Source organism: Phoenix dactylifera, chromosome 3 (genome assembly GCF_009389715.1).
Source record: "Phoenix dactylifera cultivar Barhee BC4 chromosome 3, palm_55x_up_171113_PBpolish2nd_filt_p, whole genome shotgun sequence".
In the NCBI taxonomy this organism is placed as follows: domain Eukaryota; kingdom Viridiplantae; phylum Streptophyta; class Magnoliopsida; order Arecales; family Arecaceae; genus Phoenix; species Phoenix dactylifera.
The window spans coordinates 23762848-23780238 of NC_052394.1; the positions used below are offsets into that span (position 1 = coordinate 23762848).

The following is a 17391-nucleotide window of genomic DNA, read 5'->3' on the forward strand; positions in this document are numbered from 1 at the left end:
TCTATAAATTAGTCCGCCAATTGGACCGGGTAGGCCCAGTTACCGGGCTTCTGGGTTCCGCCATTTGAATGGTCGACGGGGAAAGTCTTGTTGTAGATTCTGCCTAGGTAGGCCCACACTCCCAATGCCAAATTAGCGAAAGGAACCAATCAAAGTTTGCATATATTAAGATATTAATCTGCTGAGTACAGTGAGGATGAGGACACTTGGTTTTGGTAAATCTTGTCTCCGTCGTGCACAGGGACAAATGGATGACCCGAGTTACCTTATTCAAAAAATTAAATCATAGAAAAAAATGAAGAATCTCGCATGATGTTTTGTATTGTCGCCAGGAATGGCCGTGCCTGAGCTGCAGCAGCCAAGCCTGTTTGATAGCCGGGTTTTGTCCTAGTACGAAGACCATAAGTGTCCCGTCCGTCTCGCGGCCGAGTCAGACCCAGCCAAACTCTTCAATTGGACGAGTAAGGCGTCCGGATTAATTTCCCACAGCCGTGACGGCGGTGGTGTACGTGCGCATGCTCCATATGATGCGTCAGGCAACTGTTTGATGTAATGCCCCTAACGTTTTGTCCTCTGGTAGGCAACTTTTTGTTTGTCCCCTTGCATTTTATGGCTGCAACGCATGGTTCAAATGATCTAATGCTTGTGCAGGCTGTAGCTTTGCACTCGACACCTGGGGAGTTGCTTGTGATGTTGCCGCTCACTGACCAGTGTGTCGTTTTCTGAATCTTAGGAAGTAGAGGACGAAGCAGGCCTGCAAACTTTCCACAAACTATGAGCAACTTCTTTCCTTGCATATTTCTGTAACCATCGTGACAGTCGCTGCAAATGGCATCATTAGATCATCCCTCGGTATCTGGTCATTGCTCAGGTCTGTAGTAGTGTTTGGGTGATTTTTTTCTCTTGAGAGAGAGAGAGAGAGAGAGTAGTTTTTGGGTATTAAATACGTGGTCTTCTGCAATATACTTCTTTTTTTGCTTGTACTATTGCGGAGCATGCTCTAGCATTAATAAAAAAATGTTCACTCGACATTGAATGATGAGATATAAAAAGAAAACTTGGAACATAAAAAACAAGGGAAGCATGAGAGGTGTGAGTCATCTCAACGATCAAACTCGGTTTAAAAAAACCTTCCTTATGCAACAGTTTACCATTCATTGGTTAAAGTTGACTCTCTACAATACTAACTCAAGCTAGATTAAAATATCAAATCTCAAAACAAAGCAATCCATCCTCGTCAGTAAACAAGAAATATTTGGGGTATGACTGAACGACGAGACTGAAAATTTTATAAAATTTAAGTTGGACCAGCATAACTAACAAAATCATAAGATTATATTCTATTACTGCATGAGAACGTACATCCTGCCAAGTGTACACTCTATTGTCTCTGTTTCATTTCATTGTTTTAAATTCTATTGCCTCTGTTGCATATCAAATTTTCAAGCTATGGTTTTCTAAGAAGCAACGACAGTCCACTATGGCAGCCAGTGAAGAACAATTCTTGTAAAACCCAGGGCTTGAACTAGTGCAGCTGCTCAGCTACAAGTCTACATTGCCTACTTCATTTAACAAAGCCCGGCAGGGAGTAAACACTCATTCATGTTGTGCCAAAAAAGAATTGAAAACTGCAAGTTGCAATTTTAGTATCAAGGTGGAGTATTTCTTGGACTGGTCAACTGCTGAAACATTTTGCCGATCAACAACATATATCATGAGTAGTCAATTCAGTGCCAAATTTGTTATCATGAAGTAGTACAATTGTCAATACATCATCTAAATGTGGAAGCACATCATAATATTCCATCAAGTGCATGATATAATACTCCCCCTATTGGCCTCATCAGTCAGTTGAATTGCAGGCATGCATTGAGAACTTCCCAGGATGCTGCCTGATTGTTTTGGCTAGGAGGAAGGGAGGGGTAGGGGGGGTTTGGTGAGGGAGGAATGGTTAAGCATTTCTCTTAATTATTAACAATTCAGTGTCTATCTCTTAGAATGCAATCACCAAAACTAACAAAAGTGCCAATACCAGATGGATATGTCTTAGAGAGGGATATAAGACTTATCTAATGATCTGAAGCAACCAGTGGTTCCATATCCTCCTTGTTCTTCTTCTTTTTCTTCCTCCACTTTTTTTTGGCTAGAGAATTTCCATATCCTATTTATTTGCTTGATGGGAGCACACTTATATCTCTTTCCAAATAGGAAAATTGTGATTTTATGTTCACTATAAGGTTAATACATTTCATGCAAACCTTCCTTCCCCTGCTTCAATTCCTAAAATGGTGTCATCATCTACTATTATGGCTTGATATACATTATTGACCCCTTTTCTAACAACTTAAGTTTGGGAGTTAGTAGTTAGTTAACATGGTATAGCCCTTTAATGAATAAATAAATAAACAACATGACACAAAGTTGGAGGTCTTGGGTTCAATTCCCCATTCATGTGCATAGAATGGTTGGTCAACATCTATAATGCCATCATGATTGCCCCGAGCTTTGTATGTATGTGGCAGTAAAGATCAAAATTCATTAAGAAAATGAATCAGGAGAATATAAAGCCATTCCTGACAGAAACCAATGAGATCTAACCCACAAATTACAAGTCAAAGCGACTGTAGTGGAATATGCTACGCAGCCCGAACAAATCTCTCTACCCTCATGTTTCAGAGCAAAGATCGAAGCCAACATATTTCTTTTGATGTTATTACAATACCATCGAAGTTGATGAAGCTGAGGTATCATGTTGAAAATTTTTAATTTTATGAATGTTTTACTAGATCACATTGTGTTGGCCTATCATGGGTATTAAGAAGTAAAATCACTATAACTGATACTAAATGAGTCATATGCACCTAGATGCAACTTGCATATAGCTTGCAAATTTTATCTACCATGTCATACATAGCCTTAGAAAGGGTTGAAAATGGATTAGATGAGATACTAGTATATCTATATCTATTTTAGTCAACGAATATGAATAGGGATATGAATATTAATTAGATGCTAAAGTTTATATTTATATTCATTTTAAATAGATAAAAATCAGATATTCACTGCATACATATAAATACATATATAAATTGGATAGTTAAACTTTATGGACAACCATATCGAAGATAAATAATTTTTTTCTGAAGTTAATGAGAGCTATATAAAACTAAATAGGATTGCAAACAGAATATTCAATTATAAATTGGATAATTGTCGATGCATAGCCATATATGCCTTTCCTTGATAGAAATGGATGTGGATAATGCTATCATTCGGGTACTAAAATTTGTATCCATGTATCCAGATATATTTGAATACAAAAACGGATTCGAACGAACATTATTTGGTCCATTCAGAATAAAGGTAAAATGATTTCTTACAGGCAAAGGAGAAATTAAGTATTAATATGGACACAAGGTGAATCCTGTGCTCGGTGAATGTTGAACAATGAGAAGATCAGTTAAACATAAATACATATGGGAAAAGGAGGGGGTTTGATGATTGTTGATGGAGACCAGAAACACTTGAAATATGCCAACTTCCATGATCACCTGAAGTACTAGAAGATCAGTCTTGCACAAGGGGATATCTTGTTTGAATGAGATTTTCCATATCAAATTTGGAGGCCGGCTTTGGGGTCTGAGATCCTCTAAAATCATTAAGGAGATGTTTTACATTTTAGTTTTTTTTTTCTCTCTTGATTAAATATTCAACTTTTGTTTTGATTTTTGTATACTACAATCATGTATTTGTATGTGCCCTGTCCAATGAAGAACACAGTTCCTTGCCGAATTTCCAGTACCTTTTTCTTCAGCTAATGCCTTCGCTATTCCTAGTAGGAAGTATGGCGTGCTCAGAGTCCCTTTATGTTTCTATTAACAGACGAGAATTAGTTGTTTGGGTGCAGCCATCTCTGCTCCTAGAATTCATCCTAACAATTGTAACATTTTTTTTTCCTTTTGATCAAGATGATGGGCAAGCCCACGATCTTCATTTCTTTGAGAACAATTATAGCTTTTGAATTCCCAAATTTTAACTGGAAACTGGTACTGCATAGTCTCCTTCATTTCGGCGAATGTCTTGGTCCGAACTAGACAACAGGAAACCACTGTAACAGCACTACTCCGTATTTTGGAGGCACCTGAGGAAGCTAAACCTACCAAGTTTGCTTTTCCATCGCATAGTATTATTAGCAACTTGCAAGAGTACGTATTGTCATAGAGAGATCATAGCTCCATCCAAGCCAGCTTCGATCTAAAGGCCATGAATATGAGATTGCTGCTACTTAGGTACTATGATGTTTCGAAGCTAAATATATTTTAACATAACCTATCAATAGAAGTTGTTGATCACGAACACAAAAATTAAAATTAGTCAGCAAGTACAAAATCTTTGAGAAATAAGTTTTCAATACTATGATCCGCCTGTTCAAAAGCTTATTACAGTTTCTAATTATTTGACTGGTTCACAATACTTCCCTACTTTGGCTGCGTCAACCTAAGATATCACAGATTTGCTGGTTTTTTTTGCATAAGTTTGCAAAGCGGTAGCCTAACAGCTCATTACATAATCCGGGTTAAGTCAAAGCATAAGATATGTCCTTAAACAGTCAACATCTATTGCCTCCATATAGGATGGTTTCAATTTCTGCCTAGGCCTATGTGGGACTTTTTTTTTTCCTCCACAACTCCATTGATTTTTCTTAGGGGTGAGAGTGGACCAGGTAATATCTATTCAGATCAATTTTCGTATCTGAATAAGTCCAGATATGGATAAAAAATTAAATATCTAACTAATATCCATATCGGTATCCATATCCGTCAAAAAAAAGTAGGTATGGATGTGAATCGACAACTGTTCAATCCGTATTCAAATATCTGATTCTATTTGTAACCTTATTTAATTTTATGTAGTACTTATGAATTTTTAAGAAAAAATATGATTATATTAATATATTATTAACTTTATTTACTATCCACTTGGTAATATTTCTAGTTCTATGGTCATAATTAAACTTTAATTATTTAATTTATATTTGTATTTATATCCATACTTCTGATATCTAATTTGTAGCTGTATCGATTTAAAACAAATATGGATATCATGACTAATATCCATATCTATATATGTATTCGACACATACTAGTATCAGATTAGTTTCTAATTCGGTTTCAGCCTAATTTTTCTTAAATACTTAAGACTAGTCTTTCCTAAGCCTGTGAAACAGCCAGTAGGGCGGGGGGGTTGGAATTGGTAGTTACGACTCTTCGTTGAGAGTGGTGATTGACGGATTCATGCACGTTCCAGTCTTGGATCAGAGATACGTATAGATGGCCTCATGGCCTTCCTCATCTGGCATGAAGCATATAGATGTCAAATTCTACTGGTCAAGGAATTTACCAAGTCCCAAACTCTCTCTCGTCTCTTCGTTGAGAGTGGTGATTGATGGATTCATGCACGTTCCAGTCTTCGATAAGAGATACGTATAGATGATCTCATGGCCTTCCTCATCTGGCATGAAGCATATAGATGTCAAATTCTACTGCTCAAGGAATTTACCAAGTCCGGGACAACTCTCTCTCGTCTCTTCGTCTAGAGTGGTGATTGACGGATTCATGCATGCTCCAGTCTTGGATTAGAGATACGTATAGATGATCTCATGGCCTTCCTCATCATGGCATGAAGCATATAGATGTCAAATGCTACTGCTCTAGGAGTTTACCATGCCTGCAAGTCCCAACTATCTCTCTCTTTCGCCTGAGATACGTAACTATAGCATGGATATATAGCTACCTGACCAAGTTTGTCGGCTGTGTGATACGTAAAAAGAAATAGCTGTGCGAAAGGTAAAAGCCTCAATTACTATACCGGCAACACGCAACCGCGTTAACCAACATTAGCCAATTTTACCTATTCTTGGGAAATTTATCTTATCCCTATCAGAATTGCTATATATCGATTGACTTGTTGATCTGTTTCTTAGCTCACACGTATTTTATGCGACTTGTTTAAATCCTGCTTAAGAAATCCCTCCAAGAAGGGATGGTAATCTATGTTATCATTATGACACTCTTTATTTCTTCTATCCCTGGTTTAGAAATTTCAACTTCTACATCGTCTTCACATATTTAATTAATTCCTTTAATGAGTTTTTGAGTTCACCTAGAAACTATAGGCAGGAAGACACGTCTGTGACAACGGTCTCCACCTAATGCACAGTATCAAGTATCAACTCTTACAAGTCTTAGACAAAGAGTGGGAACCTTGAGATCCAAGGCACATCCACGGGAATAGCTTCGACTTTAGAAAATTGCCCAACCAAATTATGTCATGCGACAGCTAATAGGCACTTACCAAAACCTCTAACGACGAAGGCGTTCCAACCAACGGAGAAACGAACGTGAATACCGTGACGACATAAGGAAAGGTCCAACTGTTCAAAAAGTACTTTGGGGAGGTGGTATTCTCTTAAATCGATCCCAAACCTATTTTTTAATGGATATGGAGATTCTGAGATGCATTTGTTGAGTCAAAGACGAAACAGAGCTATTGGAAGATACAACTTAATTTAGACATCTAAAACTCACTTGCAGAAATCCTACCAAAACCCGGCAACGAGGTTGGTGCTTTATGTCACCAATCCTTGCACCAACTTGTGAAATGGTTCCAATCTACTGTGCCATGTGGTATGCCAATTCTTCTAGGAAATGGTTTTCTTTTCCTTTTTCTTTTTTTTTCTGATGCCGAATTAGGTCCAGTAGATTGTAGTGGTAGGAAAGAACAAATGCCTGCTTATCAACTACAAATTGGAATTGACTGAAATAGAATCGAATGTTAATTAAGAACACAAAAACGAACCCATGGAAGGAATCCAGAAGCCAGAGACTGCATGCAGGTCGTCGGTTTAAGAGGCGCCCAGGAAGCCGGTGATAGAATTTTCAGCGCTGCCAAAAGTCCATAAGCCTTTTTCTTAAAGTAATTGAACTCTGCCTTGGTCGCAGAACATTGTGCTATTATCTAAAACTTAGCTAATCTGTCTTGTGTTGGACAAGTCGGATAGATAACGTCAAGCTGGTTAAGGTGGGCTCTTACGCAAACGGAGGTCGAAGACATCCTCGTGTAATAATCTACATATTTTTGGTGCACCTTCCACGCGGTCAAATTAATGTCTTCTAGACACAATTATAAACTCTATATAAGAGCCTCGCTCGCCAAATAATCTCTTCATGCAACTTCGATAGTTTTGCATTGGTAGCAACTCCTCAGAGAAGGCATTTTCACCTCCCACTTGCAGACTCCTCTCCATCTCATAAGACAGTCCTCAGATCTTTTCGCTATCCTTCCTATCGTTCTTAGAAATGGCACGGTTGGTGTTCATATTGGGAATTGCTCTCGCCCTTGTCGCATCCATGGCAGATGCTGCAGTTGTCGAACGCACGTTCCGAGTAATTTAGCCTTTATCTTCTCTTATCTTTTCTTTTTTCGTTTTAAGTTCTCTGGTGCTATAACAAATTTTGTCAAATAAATCCTTGAAAAGTTCCCCTTTTATTTGTGATTAAAAAAAAATAATCATTACATTCTCATAGGTGGAGGTCACATATATGCATGGCAAACGTAATCTTTCTTTTAGAAAGTAAAATTTTGATCGTTGCTTTGCTTTAGTTCACGTGTAACATTTTTTCAGCCCCGGGTAGACTATGCCATGCAGTATTTTCTTGCAAGCAGATACTAGAGATAGGAAAAGCACGGTTTGACCATCTGTAATTAAAGTTCAGGAATTAGAATTCCAGGATAGTATCTTCATGCTGGTGCTCCCTTGTGGCCATGTTTCTTTAGTTTCATCATCCCCAGTTGCCAACTTAAGTAAGTCCGAATTTTCTTGGATCCAAGATATAGCATGTATCAACTCAACCGATATATATCCTTGGGTTTACAGACAATGCGGCTCCTAATTAAAAGCATACCATTTCAAAGTCTTGTTTTAGTTAGTTAGGAAAGATATTTAGTGATGTCAGTTTTGATGTAGACGGTGCATTGTTTATCGTGAAATTAACATTTCTAAGTTTGACGGTGATGATTTCTGCGGCCTACTATAATTAAGTCTGACGGTGTTGTCATGTTTAGGTTGGCAACCTCACGGTAAGTCGATTGTGCGAGAGCACAGTGATCAATGCCGTGAATGGCCGGCTTCCGGGCCCAACCCTAGATGTCCGCGAGGGCGATACGGTGGTGGTTCATGTCATCAATGACTCGCCCTACAACATTACCATCCACTGGTAAGATAGTATTGTATTTTTATTTTTTTAGCTATTTCGGAAGATTTATATCTCAGCAAGGCAGCTGGTCTAAAATTCTCATTATTATGACTGCAGGCACGGCATATTTGAGATACTGACTGCTTGGGCCGACGGGCCAAATATGATAACGCAGTGCCCGATACAACCAGGGCACAGCTACACCCAGAAATTCACCATTACCGGCCAAGAGGGCACTCTGTGGTGGCATGCCCATGCCTCGGTCATCCGAGCAACAGTCTACGGTGCTCTCATAATCAGACCCAGACAAGGCACCAAAGGCTACCCTTTCCCCAAACCCGACAAGGAAGTACCCATCCTACTCGGTATATCCTTCTACCTCTCTCTCTCTCTCTCTCTCTACCTAATCTCGGAAGAAAAATGAAGTTGTTTAGCCTGGATGTCTGACCTTTCTTGCTCCCTAGTTAATTTCTCTTTACCAACTCCACAACCTTTGAATGACCAAAAACATCAACGTACAGGTGAGTGGTGGAACGCGAACGTAGTTGACTTGGCCAATGAAGCCTTTCTTAACGGCACCAGTCTCAGTGCCTCCGACGCATTTACCATCAATGGAAAAACCGGTGACCAGTACCCATGCTCAAAAGAAGGTAAGTGCTTAGTATATATTGCAAGGATAGCTGATACTTTAGTCTCGATCGTATGTGAATGTTTATATATCTAACTGATGGGGGGGTGCTTTTGCGAATTACAAATTAGCCTTACAACTGGATGATTGCATCTATAATTGCATGTCTTCCTAAAAGTAGATACGAGAAATACTGAAAACTAAAATGAACACCAAAGGAATGGGCAATTGCCGCCAAGGTAGTAGCCCAGTTGGAACGGGGCTCTGCTTTTAACCAAGCGGTTCTAGGTTCGAAACGTGCGGACGTCGATTAATTGTCGGGACCGGATGCCCCTAGCATGGACGCGGGGTCTAGAAGTGCTACTGGTCGGCTGGTAGCTTTGGTGGTGCCAGGTGTGACGTACTCACACGTGGTTCTCGAGCCAGAGCCCTGTGGGGTAACTGAGCCGGGGTCACGGGTGGGGAGGGTATGAGTAATATATGGCCGGGGTCTGGTGAGCGGGGCCTATTCCAAACGGTCATTCTGCCCGAATCGAACATAGTCCTGGCGGGGGCGGGGCCCGGTTGGGGCTGCTACGCGGGGGTGGGTTCGTCCCTCCCTCCCCTACCTCCTTTTTTTTCTAAGCAAAAAAAAAAAAAAAAAAAAAAGGAATGGGCAATTTCTTTATTTACATCAGCCCGAGTGGAAGAAGCTAGCACCTCCATTGCAGGTTTTATAGTGCGGCCTGCACGACCTTGAATACCAATTCCTTAGATATAAATATCTCGTTCACGTTGAAGTCGGATTAATTCCATGCAGTGGCGTACAAGGATGGAGCATGTATGTTAATGACCAAAATACCCTCTTGTTGACTTGCAGACACCTACAAGCTGGAAGTGGAGAAGGGAAAGACCTACTTGCTCCGGATCATCAACGCTGCACTCGATAACCAGCTCTTCTTCAAGATCGCCGGGCACCGCTTCACCGTGGTAGCCGTGGATGCTAGCTACACCAAGCCCTACGAGACCGATGTGATCGTCATCGCCCCCGGCCAGACCGTCGATGCCCTCATGGTGGCCGATGCGACCCCGGCACGCTACTACATGGCCGCCCTCGCGTACGTCAGCCGGGATAACAGCTCGAATCTACCCTTCGATAACACAACAACCACGGGCATCGTTCGATACAAATCCGCCTCGCCATCTTCGCAACCCGTGATGCCGACCATGCCCTCCTTCTTCGACAACGATCTGGCCTTCCGCTTCTATTCCAGCCTAACCGGTCTCTGCAGGCCGGGGGACGGCACCGTCCCTCTCCATGTCGACGAGCACATGTTCGTCACGGTCGGGTTGAACTTTGCTGCTTGCCTGCCGAGTCAAGTGAACTGCATCACGCAATCGCTCGCCGCCAGCATGAACAACGCGTCCTTCATGTTCCCCACCACCATGTCGCTGCTGGAGGCAGATTATAAGGGTGTGGAGGGGGTTTACACGGACGACTTCCCCGACTACCCGCCGGTGTTCTTCGATTTCACGAACGCCTCCGTGAACTCAGATACAGCGCTGACGTTCACGACCAAGTCTACCAAGGTGAAGAAGGTCAAGTACAACACGACGGTGGAGATGGTGCTGCAGAACACGGCGATAGTGGGGATCGAGAGCCACCCGATGCACATCCATAGTTTCAACTTCTTCGTGGTGGCGCAAGGGTTCGGAAACTACGACAGAGCCACGGCAGAGAAGAGCTACAACCTGGTGGATCCACAGGAGAGGAACACCGTCGCCGTTCCGACCGGCGGTTGGGCTGTCATCCGATTCACTGCCAATAATCCAGGTACGCCAGCCACCTCATTGGTTCATGGAGACGATAACTCATTGCATTCTTTGTTAATTTGACTGGTCTATGTTTTTCTCATTTGATGGTACAGGTATGTGGATCATGCACTGCCACTTCGACTCCCACCTGCTGCTGGGGCTGGCGACGGCTTTCGAGGTGGAGAATGGACCCACCCCTGAATCCACCCTCCCCCCACCCCCTCCGGATTATCCCGCTTGTTAGAAGAAGAAGCTGGAGGGGACCGAGGACAACTGGAAAATAAAGATTAATATAGGATAGGAGAATGACAAACGCCTCACAAGTTTATTCTGTCTTTATTCTATTGTTTATTGAAGATTCTCCATTGATTTGTGCTTCCTACCTACTAAGTGTACAAGAAAATAAACAGTCCATTCTTTGTAATAAATATTTGGATTATCAATAAGCAAATGTTTTCTTTTCTATACACCATTGGAGATCACGATAAACTGCGAGCTCATTCATTTCTTTTGTTGATGGAAAAGGAGGCAGTGAAATACTTCCCCCAGTTTTATTAGCGAGTACATTCATTTCACATGCCATTTGAGTATTTCTTATGGTGAGCGCTTTGAGCTCCACCCAAAAAAAAAAAAAAAAAAAAAAATCTAAAACTGGCATAACGAGCAGGATCTAAAAATACAAAAATTAATGCCTGATCGGTAGCTTCAAGTATGATGGTGGTGACCTTCTTGCTGCTACAGCATCCGGCCCAGACTGGATTGTATTGTATTAATTAGAAAAAGGTCAGAGCAACTCGCTTTCCAGCAAAACTTTGCTTTTTCACAAGTCACGGAACCTGAATTTAATAGTACCTAGCTAATGATTTTGATGTGGGGAATGGGCTTTGGAATGAAGCGGAAAAATTTGTATGCACTCAACCACGGACATGTATAAAGAATCTTTTGATTGCAAGGAAATACAAGTCAAGAAGATATTCACCTATAGATCGATGCGATGTTTCATGATATCCATTTAAGCAATTGGTGACATGATTAGGTGCAATTTTTCTAGAAGTTGTCAAGTATCAGTCATCTTCTTTTTACCTTTAATCATTTTATCATTCGGATGAAGTACTGAAATAATGCGTCAGCTACTCATACACCAAATTTAATCAAACATGATCGGGCAGCGTAGCCTTTATTTATTTTACAAAAACAAGGGTTGGATGAAGCTGATCTACGATGGGTAGAGCAAGGAGATGAGACTCAACAGACCAGGCCTAGAACTTGCACATACCTACGTGGGAGGCTGGATTACGATTCCACTTGGACGGTAAGTTGATTTCAAGCCTGACTCTATGATTAAAGTGTGGCTTCATGCCTGTTGGCTGGGGCTCATTTACTCTAGGTTTTGGCACGGGCTCAAGTTTTCAAGTACTCCAGATACTATAGTCTCAGTCAAATAAAAACAGACTGCTATGATCTGAATGGAGAAGTATTCGGTTTAATTATTCCTACCTAAAGGTTAGACTAGTTATGGAGCTCGTCTTGGTCGTTATGGGGCATGTCATTGTTCAATCAATCTTTCTCGAGAAAACTTATATTTCTCCTTGTTGCTTTCATAAAAAAAAAAAAGAAGACGACCCTTTCCCCTTGTTTCACAAAGGCATGAGGAACGTCTTTGTATGACCGTCTGGCGTCCATTGATCTTTGCGTGCTAGCAGAATAGCAAAAATTGAAAAGAAAAAGGACAGGTCACGGAAGAAAAATGGTGCTGCATTTCAGCCTCATAACACGCCTGGGCCAGTTTGGGCTTAGCTTTTCCACAGGTATTGCTTTTGGGCCGGCCTAGCAGATGCTCGTTTGCATTTGTCGGGTAGATGTTCGATACAGTGCCTCTTTGGGGGAGTATCCAGGGTTACATGTCGTTTCATGGACCATGCTTTGCTTTGGCATTGTGTTTTTGGCTTAAAATTGAGCCTCGAATGCTCAACACGCTATTTCCCAGGAAAAGATAAAACAACTTATAGCTACCCAGGCAATCTTTCACGCCAAAATATGTAAATTATATGGTCTCCATATTTTGGACGTTGCTTGGCTGTCCATGCTCATTGACTTGGTAACGTATTGCTCTCATCTTCATGTTTGCCGAATATAGCTGACTATCCATCAGGCTTCGTATACTGCATGCATTGCATCATACGCGAGTACGCTGATCATCATGGTGGCTTTTTCAATTGGAGTTTGCAGTAGGTTGTAGATCAAACAGCCACGACAGCCTGTGCCGTCTTCAAGTTGTCAAACTTACTAGATGTACGTAGCTTAAGGTTACCCTACTTACCCACCACGCCGGGGAAATAGTACTAAAGATCATTTAATTTCACGATTGAATTGGTCCAGCTCTTTGAGGGCACGATTTGGATATTTTAACTGCTCCTTATACAAGTCCTGGAACTTTATTAGGAAGGCGACATTAATCAATCATCATGTAGTTTCTCATTAGGAAACAATGTAATAGTCAACCAAAGCACAGAATTAGTCATGTTATTTAGGACTTAACTATAAGCAAGCTGTTGGTTTTTTCCAAGGAGATGAACCTCTGGATTCTGGCTCGTGACGTGTTTAAATTTTCCAGGATGTCACCTAATGCCATGATCTCCCGGTAAAAGTCAAAAAGTGGAACATATCTTCTTTTTTTTTTTTTCTCTTTTGGTAGAACATGCATGTCTTCACAGTTCAGTCTCTATCAATCACATCCACGGTGTTGGTTTCAGCCGTCCAAGCGAAGCTGTCAGCGCACTTCACCTAAACCAAGACGACTCTCCGGGGTGGGCAGATGCTTGGAAAAGGAGAGCAATGGCAACTTCAGATGTGTCTTCGGAGAACCATCTGGGCTTCCACTCTACAAATGAAGGGAGCAATGGACCGACATTTAACTCCTTGGATGCATATATATGATGGGCCTGCCCTTCAGTTTTACGCAGACAGGGCATAGGATCGTGTTCAACATGATAGACATGCAGAATTCTAAATTTTTGAACAAACCAAAGAGGTTATACTTCGCACGCAAAGGTTTAAGTTTGGATATATTTCTTAAAAAATATTTCTCTTTTCCATTAATTGGTGTAAGGGTGATTTTGAGTTGTCGATGCCATCACTATTGCTAGGATTCATGACATCACTATTGTTAGAAGCCATCAGTAATATTATGATTGCAATCAACACTGATGATAAATATTGGTTCTATGCAGCATAGACTAAACAATTATATCCTTTGATTCCTCCACATCAGCGGCACCAATCCAGTAGCAAACTAGGCGGCTGACTTGTACCAAAAAAAAAACCTAGGCGGCTGACTGTTTACGGGCCAACGTTCTCCCCAGAATTCGGATATCCATGGTCCTTATCCTTTATCTCTTCTTTGGTTACCTAATAAATATGGCCATACTTTCTATTGTTTTTTTTTTTTTTTTTGCTAATATACTTTCTATTGTTCTCCAGGCCAACTTGGTTATCCATATAGACACTATTAGAGAAAAACTTTTCTTTTCCTCTTTTGCAAAAAACAATTATTGACCAAGGCTTGCAACTAACAAGCTTGCAAATGCTTTTATTCATTAAATTAGCTTCCTTAGTACACGTTAAAATTTTAATAGCAATCTTTGGAGATGGACTAGAATATGGTTAACTAGATTTCAAGTCGGATCTAGTTAGCTTTGACCAAATACTATGAATCTTAGTTATTGGATATGATCTATTATCTCTCAACTACTTATATCTCAAAAATAAAAAAAGTTTAAAAACTCATAGCCTATATATCGAGTGCTTAAAATTAAGTAGTTTAAATACAATGAAATAATGCATATTTTTTTGACCACCTGATACACAGGTTAGAGATTTCCAAACTATATGATTTTTGATGTATAATAGTTAAGTGGTAGCAGACTATATTCATTGGCTTGAATCATCGATGTCAAGCCCCCATCATTTAGTCGGGACCAACTGGATTTAACTTTAAATCCAGTCAACCAGATTCTAGTCTACCCTGCAATCTTAGCACATTTTTATTTTGTGATCTAATGTATTGATCATCAATAGAATTAGGATTAGACGATTGATCAACTTTTATAAAGCCTCAGAAAAAACATAATCATTGACATATATCATTTATCTATTTAAAAGTTGGTTATGTCAAGACCAAGCACATGAATGCAATGGCCATGATGAATTGGATGCTTCTGCCCTACAACATTTCCAATAAAGTAAGATTTTATCCTTGCATAGGGGTGGTTATTGGGCCGGGTCGAATACAAGTCAAATTGGATATGGGTCGGATCAAAAATTCGTCAACTCAAATCTGACCTATTTATTAAAGTAACAAGTAATCCGACCCAACTTGCATAACTCATTCAATAAGCAGGTCAAGTCAAATTAAACGGATTAAATAGGTTAAGTGAATTTTTAACAGATTAAACAGATTTAAATAGGTTAAACAGGCCAGGTTAAATAGAACAAAAATAGGTTAAGCAGGTTTTAAATAGGTTCAATAGATTTTAAACAGGTTAAATGGGTTAGGTTATGATGGGACTTAATTATTAAACGGGTTAAAGGTTTAAACCTGAATCCAACCCATTTAATAAATAAGTCTAGATGAGTTGACCCGTTTATGATCCAAATTTGTTCATGTCTAATCCAAACCTACTTAAAGCACATCATTCATGAATCTGGTTGATGGATCGATCATACATTGCCCCTACCCTTGCACCCATCAAGAAAAGGACAAAAAAAAGGTACATACTAACACATGCATGCCCACACATGTACACATTCATTCAAGAGAGTTACAATAAAATACTTGCCAATTTAAATCAAAATGTTAACAAATTGGAAAAAATTATTTTGCCAACCATCTTTAGATTAGCTGGTTGGTACCCCTCTTCTAAGCCCTAGTGGCTGTATCCCTACTATATTCTCCAAAAAAAAAAAAAATCAACAAATGATAATAGGGATTTTGCTAGCCATTGCTTCTGTACAACTGTCTGAAACATTCAGACATCCTTCCATGACCCTTCATAGCCTCACTTATTAAGATGTCAATAAGCAAACAACCTTTGGCTTTTATCATGCCTCAAGCAATATATGTATCCTCCTCATCTTTTATCTAATTTATTGAGCTGCTACTTCCCTTAGCCACAATTATTTTCTATGATTTATTCCATTTCCACCTTGATTCATAGATATGCAACCATCTTACTTTGTGTATTTGTTTTTCGCTATACATTTACCTGAGTTATCTTACTTTTTTTTTTTGTGTGTACACTACAAGAAATCAGAAAGTCTCTAATATTATTTTAGCGGTAGTTAAAGAAAAACCAAAAAATAACACTTTGACCCATATTTATGATAAATTATCAGATATTAGTTTGTAAGTCATCTTTATACTTTGAACCACATTTATGATAAATTGATAGATATTTCTTTGTACCATATTTTTATTTTTTTCTATCCAAAAGACAAAAATAATCTTTGAAGACATGATTAGTCGATACAAAATAAAAATAATGGATAAGAATATAGATTAACATCGAGTTTAATTCTAATCCCAAACAAGGATGCATGAGATCGATTTGGCCAATGATATCAATCACTGATCTGACTAGATTTATATCAGAAATTATATATTTAGATAAAATATATAACATAAAGTGATAAAATTTATATATTAAAAATTTCCATATACCACTCTTTAATTGCAGAATAAATAAAATTATCTATATTTTAAAGGACTTGTAAGAAAAAATTTATACAAATATAGAAATATATTAAAGTTATTGATATTTTTATATATTTTAAACAAAATAGTTTTGAAAATATCTTAAATAATAAAATGAAGTTATTCATTTCATTTTTGTTGGAGGAAAAAGGATTGAATTTTTTATAAAAAATAATTATTAAAATATGAAATATTACCATATATTTCAAATGAGTATATTTTGTAATGAGAGTAAGCCTAATAATAAATTCTAATTTTAATATATTAGAATGTTATCATGGGGGCTAATTAAGTAGTTCCTGTAGATAGTATATGAAATTGTTTAAGTGCTTTTTATCTGGATATTATTCGATCAACCAACTTTAAATCTTTTCATTTCATAAATGCGAGGATATAATGGGAGGTTTATTTCTATTTGTTGTGGCATTTTTTAACCTCATGGTAAAGGTGAAACTGGATCGGATAATATCCGTGCAAATCTATTTTTGTATCCAAAACTATCTAGATATAGATAGAAATTTGAGCATCCCACTAATATCCGTATCCCTATCCATATCTGTAAAAAAATATATAGATATATATAAATAATTATTCCATACATATCCGAGTATTCAATTCTATTTGTAATGCTATTTAATTTTATATATGTATATAAATATATATATATATATACATACGTCTGCATGGATAGGGACATATACCCACTGCACAATTTTTTAGGCGAAGAAGGAAAACTACTCGTGGATGCTGTTGATTTTGTTATGCACCAAGTTTTTTTCTTATTGTATATTCTTTTAATTATTATTCCACAGCTTTGGCTGGCTTGTTGCGGTCACGTGTTTGATATAATTCACTTGAAAAGAAAAACGACAAGAGACAAACCATGGACCATTCATCTTTCTATGGTTGATGGGTTTATTGAGTTCCAAACAGTCTGTCAATGGGCAATGTCACTTCCGTCG

At 38.9% G+C, this 17391-nt stretch overlaps 1 protein-coding gene and 1 long non-coding RNA gene across 2 annotated transcripts; both read left to right on the forward strand.

Annotated features, from left to right (window-relative positions):
- The first annotated feature begins 120 nt into the window (after positions 1 to 120).
- LOC113462531 lies at positions 121 to 1029 on the forward strand. The gene is made up of 2 exons (XR_003385022.2): positions 121 to 576; positions 652 to 1029. It is a non-coding gene; the product is annotated as an uncharacterized LOC113462531 (long non-coding RNA).
- A 6212-nt stretch (positions 1030 to 7241) lies between these two features.
- On the forward strand, positions 7242 to 11139 carry LOC103704089 (laccase-24-like). Its single transcript, XM_008787240.2, has 6 exons — positions 7242 to 7445; positions 8125 to 8276; positions 8373 to 8620; positions 8777 to 8905; positions 9743 to 10696; positions 10791 to 11139. Exons 1-6 carry the CDS (start codon positions 7359 to 7361, stop codon positions 10919 to 10921), a joined length of 1701 nt encoding a protein of 566 aa, XP_008785462.2. The 5' UTR covers positions 7242 to 7358; the 3' UTR covers positions 10922 to 11139.
- The last annotated feature ends 6252 nt before the right edge of the window (positions 11140 to 17391 follow it).

Bases quoted from the DNA above. Each gene is read 5' to 3' on its own strand.
- LOC103704089 (XM_008787240.2), top strand. From the start codon at position 7,359: ATGGCACGGTTGGTGTTCATATTGGGAATTGCTCTCGCCCTTGTCGCA. The intron at 8,621-8,776 runs GTATATCCTTCT...ATCAACGTACAG, and splicing joins GGAAGTACCCATCCTACTCG to GTGAGTGGTGGAACGCGAAC. The intron at 8,906-9,742 runs GTAAGTGCTTAG...GTTGACTTGCAG, and splicing joins GTACCCATGCTCAAAAGAAG to ACACCTACAAGCTGGAAGTG.